This window comes from Loxodonta africana, chromosome 1 (assembly GCF_030014295.1).
Source record: "Loxodonta africana isolate mLoxAfr1 chromosome 1, mLoxAfr1.hap2, whole genome shotgun sequence".
NCBI classification, from domain to species: domain Eukaryota; kingdom Metazoa; phylum Chordata; class Mammalia; order Proboscidea; family Elephantidae; genus Loxodonta; species Loxodonta africana.
In genome coordinates, this window is record NC_087342.1 from 184,134,757 (window position 1) to 184,149,138 (window position 14,382).

The window sequence follows — 14,382 nt, forward strand, 5'->3', positions numbered from 1 at the left end:
TAAGAGCTGTGGTCTAGTCGTGATGAGCAACTCATACACAGGAAAAAGGAAGCTTTATAACCAAAGTCACACAATAAAGAGTTCCCCCTGTGGCCTTGTAGCACAGGCTGCACTTATTGTCAAAGTCGTTTGTAATCCCTGAAAAACACTTAGTTGCTGTCAGGTTAAAAATTTATAGGCTCCCTTGGGAACAATGATCCAAGTTCATCTAAAGGCATGCTCTCTCAACTCAGTAACTGTAATGGGAACAATTGAGGTTGTAGAATTATTGACTATTACCCAAAGCCCTTTGGAGCCCTGGTTCAGCAGCAGTTAAGAGCTCGGCTGCTAACCAAAAGGCTGGTAGTTCGAATCCACCAGCCGCTCCTTGGAAGCCCTATGGGGCTGTTCTACTCCATACTATGTGGTCGTTATGAGTCAGAATCAACTCAGCTGCAATGGTTTTTTTTTTTTTTTAAACCCAAGACCCTTTAGATACAGGGTGTAGTAGATGGACCAATCACTGCCTCCCACACCCCATCTTAGAGAATCTGTCTCCACCCACAGTCCTGGCTGCTGTCTGTACCAGGTGGCCACTTGGCCTAACACACCCACTCTCTCCTGAATTCAGGTGAACATATCAAGAATCTGAAATAAAAAACAGAGAACCTGATTCAGGTAAGATGAAGGTGAATTCCTCATCTGGAAAGGCCAGAGAAAATCAAAGTTGGAGCAGGCTCCAAAGCAGATCAAAAGCTACAAGGTACCAAAAAAAAAAAAAAGGTACCAGGAGCAGAAAAACCTTGTGCAGGCACAGAAAGCAGGGCTGAGGAGAGCGGCATTAAATTGGAGCACATTCACCGAGGAGCAGCCAAGAGGGGCCTTGAAGACCCAGTAGAGGCTGAAGAACTGGATTCAGTTCCTGACTTTCCAGTCCTAGGCCCTGGGTAGCCCTGGTTAGACTGTTTCCTGTCCTTAACAAGATTCCTTACTGTATCCTTACAGTAAACCTTTTATTTCACCTAGCCTCTGAGGTTTTCCTTTCCTGTAACCAAGGCTTCAAACCAGTTTGCTCCGGTTTGAACTCCTGCTGAGAACTTCCATTTCCATTCCAGATCCACTGAATGTTAGCGTAGATTCTGATTCAAACCAGAATGAATCGGTTGGAAGCCCTGCTTATGACTCCACAATATGACTCATACACTAGCCCCATTCTCTATTTTTATAGATGAGATCACTGAAGGCAGAGAGGGCACACCACTAGCTTGTGGTCATTCAGTTTTAGAATCCAATTTGCCTGATTCCAAGTTTTGCTATACTACCCTGTATCCTCTATGTATCACTGGGCACTGAAAAAGTCAGGTCTGAAATGTTAAGCAATATTACAACATTGGCTTGGTTTATTATGAAAGTTAAACCAAGTTTGTTCCCATGTAATAACGTACCTGATGCAAATGCTTGTTTTCTGTGGCTCAACTCTGCCAAGGCATTAAGGTTTCAACCAACTGTAAAAACGAGTGGCCTAAAAACCATTTCTATTCACAACACAAATAACTTCCTACTTGGTGACATCAAAAAGGTCATGTATGGCTATCCTATTTCCCCCCTTGGACTATATCTTGTACCACAGTATTTACACAGATACATCAACAGTTTATTTAAGCCTAGTTTAACGTTTCTGTCAAGTTCACTTTGACAATATTACCTTTAGATGCATTTTGAAGCCTTTAAAGAAGAGGGTTGACAATGGAACTGATACAAGAGCAGATACAAGAACTGAAGAGCATGTCATAAAGGACAGTTGCCACAGCTTCCTGTGTATGTCCTCTGATAGGACAGTATGTGTTGTGGGGGGCGGGGAGGTATGCCACCTGCAAGATGGCACACAGCAAAACTCCAACTGGAACAAGCACTAGTGAGCCAGGGGCTGCCTTTTATCTTTCGTGCACATTTACAATACGGAAGGCAGACTCAGAAAATATTATTCTGAACACTGAAGAATATGTACTGGCCTAGCTTTCCACATTGTGAGTCTATTTGGTTTGGGACTCGGTTGTCTGACAAGCTACACATGGAAAGTTAACGTGGTCATGGGAAGGTCTCTGGTGACCTGAACTTTCAGGGTAGGTTTGGTTCTCAACTCTTAAATGTTGTGGCTTAGCTAAAGGTGAGATCTAGGGATTCTCTTTGTGGTTGGCCTGAGATTTTTCTCTAGAATTGGTCTTCCAGAAATTCTACCAGTTAGGCAGAAGATTTTATACTTGAAGAAGGCATAGAAATCAAGTACAATGTATACATAAAGAAATACATAGGTTTGTGAGAATAGAAATTTTCCATCAAGAATGGATCGCTATTAAAGTTTTGGTATACCTTCTGAAAAAGCTTAATCGAAGTAATAGTTTGGTTCAATACGGTTGAATGAAGCCAAAGAGGTAAAGATATTAGAATAATATGCTTGTTTTGCCTGTATTTCTAAGAGACACTGAAAATTATAATAAGATCTCCTGATTATAAATTTTAGAATGCTATATATATAAAAAAAAACATGTAAAATGAGATCTTTTATAGTGTCAGAAAACTCAATTCTTTTATATATTTATAACAGAATTTAAATTCTGGTTTGGTCCACTCAGAAAGAAAATTAAGAATAGCATTTATTGAGTTTAAATAATTTCACATCATTTAAATGTTTTCAAGGAGAGTGGGCTGAAATAAAAATATTCTGACAAGTTGGTTCAGAATTAAAGGTTTTTTTTGCATTATTCTTTATTAACCAGAAATATGATCTTTTGATCTACACATATTCCTCCCCCACACCCCCGACATCTATGTGCTTCCTTGGTACACACACTAAACTCACATACCATGAGAAAAGTAGGACACAGAAGGATAAAATGTGACCTCATGACATTAAAACATTTTCCAGCTCTGAAACTACTCAAAGTGACCCAACAACGGCAGCCATACTTTTGTCTACTACTAACTCTCATATGCACCCCCCTGAGACCCAGAGTTTGATGTCTTAATACTATTACCCTCCCAATATTCTTGAGGGAAGAGGGAAAAATCAAAACGAGCCTGGTACATTCTGCAGTTTCCAGATAGCATGGATGCTTTTAGAAATATCAAAAGTGCTAAAAGGACATTGGAGTCAACATAAAGGGACTTCTCACTGGCCAAGTTGTGAGACTCTTGAGTATTAAATATAAGCACAGCAAGGTAGTCAAAAGGCAAAAGCAGGGTAAATGTGATAAAAAAAAAGTTTATTTTTTTTTAAGAAGTAGGGAAGTGTTTATATTGGTTATTTTATTTCTTCTAGTAGTTATATGTCTTCTTATAATATTTAGATATGTTCTTATTTCTACCTGGGTAAATGCTAAAGAATAAACACCTGGAAATGTTATTAGGCTAAATGAACCTGGCAGACGAAGGTACTAAATCAAGAATAGAATGGACTGATGAGCACAAATAATAAGATGGATGGTGAGTACAAATAATAACCAGGCAGAAGGTAGCATAGGTGATCATACACAATGACCAGGTAAGACAGACAATTCAACACTGTATTTTAAAGTATGAACTACCTCAATGTCCTAAAGGGGCAAGTTAACTACAAAAACGAAATCCCTCATTATTAGGACATGAAACATCCAGAATCATGATTCCCAATAAGGAATACAAGCATGTTTAATGATGATAATAGGTCGAAATACCCTAATGACAAGCCAGTAGGTTAGGTACTATCAGCCATGGAAATCTTACTATATCATTACTGCAAAAAATACCAAGTTTCAAAGACAAAACATCACAGAGATTTTAAAAAGTTTACCATAAAAAACAAGTCAGCTTATCACTGTGGCTCAGGTTTGAATTACCCTGGTGTACACAATTAAGACCATGTCCAGATCAATATTTAGCTGGACAATTATCGAGATCCTTTCTTTTTCCTTTAGTTCTAAGTGAGAATACTGTAACCATGGAAAGGGATCAATGTCCTAATACTGAAAGATGAGAAAAATATGCAATTAAGAATCATAATACACTGCTGAGTTACTAAGTAAATACGGAAATAATGAAAAAATGATTTAAACCCATAGTCTTGATGTTTTAGAATAGGTTTAAGTGAATACACAATAATAAATGTTATAATCACTGCTTATATGCATATTTTCTTAGTTGTTTAAGGTGTTTGAAGACTTAAAAAGACTCCCTATACTAAATTTGTACTCACTGTTTTAATTCTTTGACTTTGGGGTTAATGCTTAAATGCTCAAGAAAAACTGGGTTTCCTAAATTTGTTTTTTCTGTATGAATTTAAAGCAGTGAACATTAAACAAAGTGTATATTCTTCCTGTCCAAAAGCCCCTCTGACAATTAAAGAATCTATCCATCATTATATTACAAATTCATACTTGAGAAGAGAAAGTCTGTAATTATGGAATCCTAATAACTCCTGCTAGAATACAAATGAAGAAATGATTTTCAAAGCGCATAAGACAAAGCTTCTGTTTTCTATTCCTACCAAACACATTAATATGCTTGATAAATGCTTGGTTTTAAAGACAAAAGAACCATAACATAGCAGGAATCACATTCCCATATTAACCATCTGGGTAGATACAATATGATGTATGATTGAGACTACTGCACACTCTCTCTCCTTCCAACCATAGGATTCAAGTTGTGTTGAAGGCAGGTTCCGAGAGAAAAAAAACCTGAAGCACAAAATGTTGGCTCAAGAAAGAAAGGAAAACTCAAAAGCTCAGTATTCACAAATTTACTTGACCAGATCTTTAGGATTACCATGAATTGTGAGCATGCTTCTCGAAGAAAGGCATTTGGTCACATTTAATCTGTTGCATGAGAATAAATACAATATTAGAAAAATCACATGATTTTGGCAAATTGTCCCAAATTATAATATTCACTGTACTCAGCATATTACAGGTAAAATACAAAAGAAAAAAATTGAAAAAGTTCATCTATCTTGTTAGCTTTACCAAGTGCTACCTTTCTGGCATTTGTTCCTGAGTGAATAAAATAAAGAAACCAAGGAAGACAACCCCTCCCAAAACAAACAAACAAAAAGAAACATCTTTAGGAATCCAAACACCTGCTTGCAAAACTAAGCACAAAGTCAACTAATTTGACTCAAGTGCTGGTATCACAATGACCTAAAGTGATTTTACAAGTTTTAAAGTCATGAAGATACAGCTGAAATACAACAGAAATTGTAAAACCTGATGGAAGAGCTGGTGTTGAGAATGGCATTCAATATGGCCAAGAGTTGGGTACGTTTGTAAATACCACACTGATATCCTGATGGTGCTGTGTTGAGTTGGAGAGGTTGAAATGTGACCAGAAAGTTTTTCGTGATTATGGCTTTTTTCTTATCTCTTCATCCCAGTCAAAATCTAATGGTTCATCATCTAGTTCTGGTAAAGTAAAGAGAGACTTTGTGGAAGTAATCAGTTTCTCAGTGGATCCCTCTAACTGAAAAGTTTTCCTTTTACTGCCCAGCATTGTAGCTGTGGTTGTAGGAGGGCTTGGGCCTCTGGCAATCCAGTTCTTACTTTCAGGACGAGGAGGAGGGGGTTCTGATTTGGATTCAGAGGGGGAAGCGAAGGAGAAGTCTGCCAATCTGGCTAACGTGCAAGCATGAACCTTGCTGTTTTTATTATTGTGTGAGTCCTCTTTCTCACAAGTAAGATGAGAATGCCCAGTCTGGTTCCCAAGCTCAGGCTGAATAACTCTCTTTTCAGGGGCACAAGCCTTCTTCTCTCTTGATCCATCTTTCTGTGGTGGCTGCTGTGACGCCTCCCTTGTCATAATCTGTAGCTGACCTGAGATTCTGTTTCCTGGGGTAGATCTCAACTCTTCTGGATCCTTCACAGGCAGAGCTGCTTCTTTTCTTGTTCCAGCAGCAAGCTGGGACATTTTAGGACTGTGAACTGCCATTTTACCTGTGCCATGAGACACATGGCTGTGGTTGTGAGGGGAGTGGATCAGTTTTGACTTCTGTTTGAAAGTAAATTTTTTCAGTTTGGCCACAGGAGGCCTCTCAACACCTTCAAGTTCGGGCTCTTCCACTTGAGCAAGGGATTTCTGTCTCTTTCTTTTGGGAGTCTCCAGTTTTCTTTCTGGGCTATGAACGGGGATGGACTGAGGATCAGATGGGCTTGAGGGCTGTGAAGGCTCCCTGGTAGGATTTCGGCAGAGCTCCTGGGCCCTCTCCTTGCGCAGCTTGCGCAGTTTACTAGGGACATGATGAGTTGATACCGAGTCTGGCTCATCAGCAGGTACTGCTACTTCAGAAACCATTGCTGCCTTTTTTGCTTTCTTACCCTCAACATGAAAAGTCTTGTGTGGCCTCAATGGAGCATCTGTCTCTCCTGGTGCCCGAAGCTGTCCAGCTTCCGATTTGCTGCTTTGGCCAGGCCTACTTTTTTCCTTACCCTGAGATCTGCTGTTGGAGATTTTCAAAGCCACTTCTTTCTCAGTTGTTTTGGGACTGGGAGACACATGAACAGTGATTTTAGGCTCCATCTGAGGAGTTGCCATGGAGTCAAACCAGTCTAAACTGTTATCTCTGCTATTTTGGGGCTCAGCTGAATGTTCTCTACTTGTTGATCTATTAGGCTCCAGATGGGATGGAAGATTTAGAAGTGGGCTTCCCCCAGGACTGCCTCTAGGAGAGGAGGTATGCATGTTACAATTTATTTCCTGTGGTGTGGAAGTTCTGAACTTTGATTCTTGCCCTGGATCATTTCTCAAGAATCCTGGAGGAGTCTCTGCCTCCACTGGCCGTGGCTGGGATTGGTGCACACTCTGATTCTGTAACCTGTAGCAGAGATAAGAAAAGAAAATGTGTACTGAAGGCAAGGTTTTAACCTCTTCATTTCTTTTTGGTATCTGAGATGCTGTCTCAAGAGTTAAGTCTGACATAATTCCAAGTGAATGCCAAGTATAGTCTCTTTGAGCAGAAGAAAAGTATCCTTTTTTTTATCAGTAGAGAATTTAAGTGTTCTAGTAAGCATTCTAATTTAACCTAAAATAGTCATAAAATAAAGAAAATGAAATAATAGGTTCGTTTGTCTACATCTGTACATGTCTCTGAAAGCCCACTGAATTCGTTTAATATTGTTTACCAGTCAGTGTAAAGGGCACCTGTTAAACTTTCAACTGTAAGACAGATTTGTAGAGCAGCTCATTGCTGACCAAGAAAGTTGTTCCAGCTGTTGAGTGCCCACTTTGCAGATAGGAATCAAAGTGACAAAGACCTGAGATTATGATCCATCACATCTCTTTACCTAAATGAAGCACTGAATTTGAGTGCATCTAAAAGGCCCCTTACTCAGGAGTAAAAAACTTGTGATACCTCCAGATTAGTGCTCCCGCTGTCCCCTCTGGCATTCACAGCAGATGTCCCCAGGCAATTGTGATACATTTTCCTGCTAAGCCTAGCCATTTTTCAACATATGTTCTAGGCAGTGGAATTTGATGGGGTTTTTTTTTAAGACCTATTTACCCTTCCTAAATGAAGTATTCAGTCAGTGATACCGTAAATTTTAGGCATATTTCTCTCCTATCTGCAACAATGGGAAAACAGAAACAGAAATAGTGCCCAAAACACCAATTTCTAACAAAGTTTCTTTAGAAAGCCCTTCCTAACAACCTAGAAGACATCCCTTTTCATTATAAGGTATAACACGACCCTGCTTCCATATACTATATGTGAAAAGGAGTTAACCAAAAAGTAGACTAGTAAATTATTCTAAAAACCATGTATAATCATAGAAAAAGGAATAGAAAAAAAGTACATTTAATTTGGATGTATTTAGATTTAAATATATTTATATACATTAAAATGTTAATGGTAGCTAGCTCTGGGCAATAAGATTACATGTGATTTTTATTTTCTTATTAATTCATTATTGCTACTTTCCAAAATACTCTATACAGAACATGTATTGCCTTTATAAGAAAACACAGAAAAAAATATATAAAGATATTGGGTTATAGTTATTTCAGTAGATTTGGAAATATCAATATAGCAAATCCATGTTTACTGTTATTAATATAAGTAAAAACCAAACAAGAAAACAAATCTTTTAAATTACTGGTACCAGTCACCAAGCTGACACAAAGGGCCCTTGTCTTTTCCTAAGTAAGAATACACTCAAAAGATAAATTTTATCTTCAGCAAGTTTTATTTTGCTTGAGTCAAGCAAAAGGAGTCAGCAGGGGACTAAGCCTATCCAAAAGGCTGACTTGAAAAGGGAAGCAAAGCTAGGGCTTATATGGGTTTGGTGGAGACAACAGAGTAATGATTATTTAGTGGGCTTCTTTCAAGGGGCAGGTACTTCTCAGAGTGGCAGTGCATGTTAATTAGGTTGTGCACACGCACATCTGGAATCTAAGATGGAACCCGCTGATATTCAAGACGGAGTCCTCTAGGCAGCCCTTGGCATCAGTTATTATGGGATATAGTGCAAGCACACTGATCTTTGGCACTACATCACCATCTCTGGAGGGCTAAGGAAGGTTAAACAGAGGTCACACTTTCTACTTCTGAGCATGTGGGAGCCTGTAAAGGGGGAAGGGACTAGAAAAACTCTAAGAAAAAAGGAGATAGTAATTCACAGGTTGTTTCAACCTTATCTCACGTTGGCAGGGTGTGGTTCCTGTTTACCTAACTTCTAGATGGTAATCTTTTAACAGCTCTTTTGTTCCACCAGCACAGTTAACCTTATCTGTCTCATTAGTACTACCTAATGTACTTTTCAGCATCAAATTGCAGTCAGGGATGCTCATAATTGTTAAAACTCTCATAACAATGTCCTAAAAGACTGGAAATTTAAAGGAGTAGAATAATTTACTATTTTAGTCTGATTCTTACTTTAAGAATTAAAGTCTTTCCTATGTAAAATTTCTGCAGTTTTACTATAGCTTCCTAAAAGACAGCATTTTTATGATCCATTTTAATTTTAAGGTGGGTAGAATTGCCACCATTTGAGGCAGATTGTCACTAGTAAAGCATTTCCTGGTAGAAAAGTGTAATAAGAATACAAATGGTTTTATTATAATTATGTGATCCCCTTAAGAGATAAGAATAAGAGATAAGAAGAGGACTCCAAGGACTTACTGAAGATCAAAGATCACAACTTTGAGTATGGATTATACCTCGACATAAAGAAAACAAAAATCCTCATAATTGGACCAATAAGCAACATCATGATAAATGGGAAAAAGACTGAGGTCATCAAGGATTTCATTTTACTTGGATCCATAATCAACAGCCACAGAAGCAGCAGTCAAGAAATCAAAAGACGCATTGCATTGGGAAAATCAGCTGAAAGAGATCTCTTTAAAGTGTTAAAAAGCAAAGATGTCACCTTGAGGACTAAGGTATGCCTGACCCAAACCATGGCGATTGCAACTGGCTCATATACATGGAAAAGCTGGACAATGAATGAAGAAGACCTAAGAAGAATTGAGGACTTTGAATTGTGGTGTTGGCAAAGAATATTGAATATACCATGAATTCCCAAAAGAACGAACAAATCTGTCTTCAAAGAAGTATACAGAATGCTCCTTAGAAGCAAGTATGGCGAGACTTCATCTCATGTACCTTGGACATGTTATCAGGAGGGACCAGTCCCTGGAGAATGACATCATGCTTGGTAAAGTAGAAGGTCAGTGAAAAAGAGGAAACCCTCAATGAGATGGATTGACACAGTGGCTACAACAATGGGTGCAAGCATAACAATTGTGAGGATGGCTGAAGACCCAGCAGTGTCTCATTCTGTTGCACATAGGGTGCCATGAGTTGGAACTGCCTAACAACAAAAACAATAACTTAAGAGATGGAGAACCTTTCCTAAGGGGAAAAAGCCCATATGCCACTGGGCTTTTCTCACTTGATAAGATTAGCTTTAGATTGTATCTTGGAGGTAATTGCTTCCATTTATACCACATCTGGTTTTGTTGCTTGGAGGGTCAGCACATGCTTTTGCATTACAAAGAAAATACCAGTAGGAAAAAAAAAAAAAAAAAAAACATTTTAAGGCAGAATCCTATATGTTAGATCCTCACCTACTCATTTTTTCCATCTTTCCCTCCAGAACAGTCATTTTGAATTTGGGAAGTCCAATTGCCATTTTTCTATTACAACACTGATTCAGCACTTCATACTCCCTCCTTTTCTGAAGCTACCATACATGTCAGTTTCTAGTAACTTAAAAAAAAAAAAAACAACCCAGTGCCGTCGAGTCGATTCCCTGAGGTCAGTCAAAATAGGCAGCCTTTCCAAAGGCAAAGCCAAGCCCAGGGAGCGCCAGGGAGCTCTCAGTTAAACACAGGTGCATGAGTAACCCCAGTTGATACTACATGAACAGAGACAAGCCATCCCCACTGAACCTTGTCTTAATTTCTGACTCTCAGAGCACTTTTTTTTTTCTTTTTTAAGCCACTGAGTTTCGGGGTGGTTGACTATACAGCAATAAATAATTGAAACAATCCCCTACAGACAGTACAGACAGATTTTCCACTTAATTTGCACTTCTTTCATTTCACTAAATGCCAAACAAGAATTTCTCATCATTCAGCTTTCATGGTTTTCCTTTCTTACCTTTCAAGTCTTCTTAGCTCTTCACTCAAGAGGCTCTGTAGCTCTAGCTTTTCCAGAATAAGTTCACACTGCCTCTGGTACTGCTCCAAAGGGTTTTCTGGAAAGGAAGTATGGAGTGCATTCACACCTCCTAGCAGTGCGCCTCCCTGAGGGATGAGAAAATGAAAAATATCGGGGAGAGTCACCAGGACAGCTTGCAGAGAGGCAAGTACACACTAGAGATCACTAAGCCCAGCCCCCTCCACAACCCTATCTTGATTGTCAGGATCACCTGGGAGACTTTTTCAAATTTAATACTCCTCTATCCATTTCTTGGTGGCAATCACTGTTCTACAAAGGCACACTGTCACCAGTGGGAGCATGGGCATCCCTCAGATGTGCTGAGGAGAGAAAGGACTGAAAACTACTGCTTTAGACCAATGGGCAAAAGCAATGTCACTGATGCAGTGAATGTCTCCATGCCATTTTTTCCCTTTCTTTTAAATGGCTTCCTTTAGGTATATTTCCATGAATTATTAGGTCTAGAATATGATCATGTTTATAGCTCTTGATATATTAATAAATTGCCTTATTCACCTGAAGCAACAGAGGAAGGAGAGTCAGGAATAGGAGTAGGATAGCGAATGTATGGCTAACTTGCCTCCATGAAGAGCTGCCTCCTTTGGCATGAGAACAGAAGAACTGGACGGTGCTCAACTACCATTACTGAACATTTTGATCAAAGATTCTATAGAAGATTTCTGATCAAAAGGAGGAAAATCCAGAACAAAATTTCAAATTATCATGGACTCCACACTTTCTGGAACCATAGACGCTGGATGAACCCCTGAAAATATTGCCCTGAGATAATCTTTAAACCTGAAACCGAAAATATCCCCTGAAGTCTTTTAAAACCAAACAATAGTTTAGCTTAACTAGTAAAAAACGTGTGCCTTGAGTATTATACTCTTTTAAGAACTAGTTATATGGGATCAAATCAACAATAGCAATTGGAAAAATCAGATAGAAACCTTAGGGGGCAGTGAGTTTATGTCAATGGGGAAGGAACAATTCAGAAAAGGAGGGTGAGAATGGTTGCATAACCTGAAGACCAATGTCACTGAATTGTACATGTAGAAGTGGTTGAATTGGAATATGTTTTGCTGTGTATATTCTCAACAACAATAAAAGTCTTTTTTTTTCTTCTAGAAAGCTGTAAATAGGGTTCAAATATTAGGTACACAAAAAAGCCCTACCTGCATCGAGGACTCCATTACTGACACCACTGCAACAGCGTCTTCCAGAGTCACAGTGTCACGGAACATCAGACGAGCATGAGCTAAGAAAACAAAGAGCTTCTGAAACTACGAAGACAGGAATCATTTCTTTTTTTAAAATGAATATTTGAGGTGATAAATATAATTTTCTATCTGACTCACCCCCACCAAAAGATATTATTTTTTGAATGAACTACTATAACAAGTACAAAAAGTCTAAGTTCAACTAGCTTTAAGGGTGTTTCCCTAATAATGGTCCTAATTTTTCTTGTTGTTCATGGCAATTTTGTATATTTATATGAAAAAGTACTCTGGATTCTAGAAAAGAAAGAGGCTATGTAAATATATATTTACTATTCAACAACTTTTAATCCTCAGTTTCTAATTTACTATAAAAATACAAAAAAAAAATTAAACCTCATATTTCGTCTCTGACATTTCTCCTTATCTATGATCTATTAAAAAATTTTTTTTTTTAATAGATCAATTAGCTTTTCAAAACTACCAAACTAGCAAGCCTGAATTGTGGATATTGCTTACCCTAATATTAGCTAGAAATACTTGAAAAAACGAAGCCTACTTGTTTTATGGTACTTTTTATTCAGCTTACATTATTTCATCCTGTGATACATATGTTTAAGGTTTTTCACAGTTCACATGAATAATTTTTTTAGTATTTTTTAAACAAGGGCTAAATGTAAAGGCTGATGCTAGAAAAAAAGGTCTGACATACATATTAATTATAGGTATGCATGTAAGCCTTACACCTTAGAGTAAGGTGTAACTCCAAGGGTATGGCATTGTTAATTTGGCTGATATAATGATGGGGGTGGGCTGCAACTGACAACAGGTGAACAAGAACTAGAGATGCTATGCTGGAAACAATCCTAAACAAGGAACTATCCCACCCAAAGTGTTTATAATACAGCTGCCACTGAGAAACAGAGCATCAGTAAACAAGGCTTTCAAAATGATGTCTTTAGTTACAACAGGTCCTGACATGTAGCAAAGATTTCTCTTTGTTAATGACACTATATCCCACTCAACACCCATAATCTATTCCCAGAAGAGCAGAGATTTCATAGCTCAGCACCCTTACTTTTTAAGTGACTATCCACATCTTAGGAATCCCTGGTGGCTCAAATGGTTAAGCACTCAACTATAAGCTGAAAGGTTGGTGGTTTGAATCCACCTGGTGGCACCTTAGAAGGCATGCCTGGTGATCTGCTTCTGAAAGGTCATAGCCTTGAAAATGCTAAGGAACGAAGTTCTACTCTGACACACATGGTATCCCCATGAGTCAGAATCGACTCAACAGCAATTGACAACAACATGAGCACTCTTGCTGTTGTTGTGGCCTGCTGCGTTACCTTACAGCAGAAAAAGCTATTCTTATTCATCTCTGAATCCAGGGTGCCAACCCCCATGCCTTGCACACAGGAAGCACTCAATAAAAATATCTTTTAATAAATGAAACAAACCTTCTGCTAATCGTATCAAGCTTTCCAGTAAGCGGATGGTTGTCCGGGCTGCATTTCGGGAATCACTCTGCCGTTGCATCTGGTAGTACCGGAGAAGAACTTGATTACCCACGTCAGACAGTGTGGGCTGTAGATTCCTAATGAGGCAGAAGTAAGTTTTCATTTTTTCCATACTCCAGAGCTTCTCTGATTTGCTTGGGTAACCTGTATATATCAAGTACTGGATCAATAATTTTCAAAAATAGTCAAAACATCCCATTTTAAAGGTCTGATAAAGTTCTTGCATTCATTTTTAAAAAAATGGCCTTCTGGTTTTATGGCCATTTAAAGCTAGACCTGTTCTCTGCTTAGCATACAGTTCTAGAATAAGCAGTCTTAGGATCTAAGCTTAATAAAGGTAAGCTTCCTACAAGGGTTAAAATTATTTAAAATAATTATGGTCTGTCCTATAGTAATAAACAGTACTTGAGTAAATCTATTTTAAAGCAAAGCCCATATTTAGAAATTTCTCTTTCATAATTCAGTCCTGCTTTCTTTGTGTGCCAGAGACGAGTGGTAATTATATATCATAACATTACCCCTTTCCTTACCAAGGAAATACTGTACAGCTATAATCTCATCAGCAGCAAGTACATAAAGGCCCTTTTCCTTCTGCTCATTATTTTGGGGCCCACTAACTGGCTCCACTGACTTACTGCTTTCCGTCTAGGCATCTCTCTATTGTCCTATTAGGTAGGTACCTTCAGCATTTATTTAATTTTCTTCAAAGATAATTTCATTTAGTTATGGCTAATCTTTGTCCCTTCGAATACTATGTCTTCACATACCTTTATTTTCTAAGATAAAGGAGGAAATTATACGATCCCAGTCTTCATTCTTGGTGTCAAGCAAAACCAGAATCAGGTCAAATCGGCTTAAGAGTGGGCTGCCGAGCGCAATGTTCACAGACACAGACTCATGGGGGTCGTACTGGCCTTTGGGGTTAGTTGCTGCCAGTATGGTGGTCCTTGTGTTCAGTTTGCACACGAGGCTACCG

General features: G+C 38.5%; 1 protein-coding gene across 4 annotated transcripts in view; it reads right to left on the minus strand.

Annotated features, from left to right (window-relative positions):
- Positions 1–416: 416 nt before the first annotated feature.
- The window catches only part of MCM9 (minichromosome maintenance 9 homologous recombination repair factor), a 101,176-nt gene continuing 87,210 nt past the window's right edge, over positions 417–14,382 (minus strand). For 3 of the 4 annotated variants that reach the window (XM_023539698.2, XM_064290323.1, XM_003404250.4), the window contains 5 exons: positions 14,174–14,376; positions 13,347–13,550; positions 11,845–11,927; positions 10,610–10,755; positions 417–6,820 (listed from right to left, as the gene is read on the minus strand). In XM_023539698.2, coding sequence (XP_023395466.2) covers positions 5,356–6,820; positions 10,610–10,755; positions 11,845–11,927; positions 13,347–13,550; positions 14,174–14,376 — 2,101 coding nt within the window. In that variant the 3' untranslated portion in view covers positions 417–5,355. Of the gene's footprint in view, positions 6,821–10,609; positions 10,756–11,844; positions 11,928–13,346; positions 13,551–14,173; positions 14,377–14,382 lie in introns of those variants that run through there. The other variant, XR_010322803.1, reaches the window with a different exon arrangement.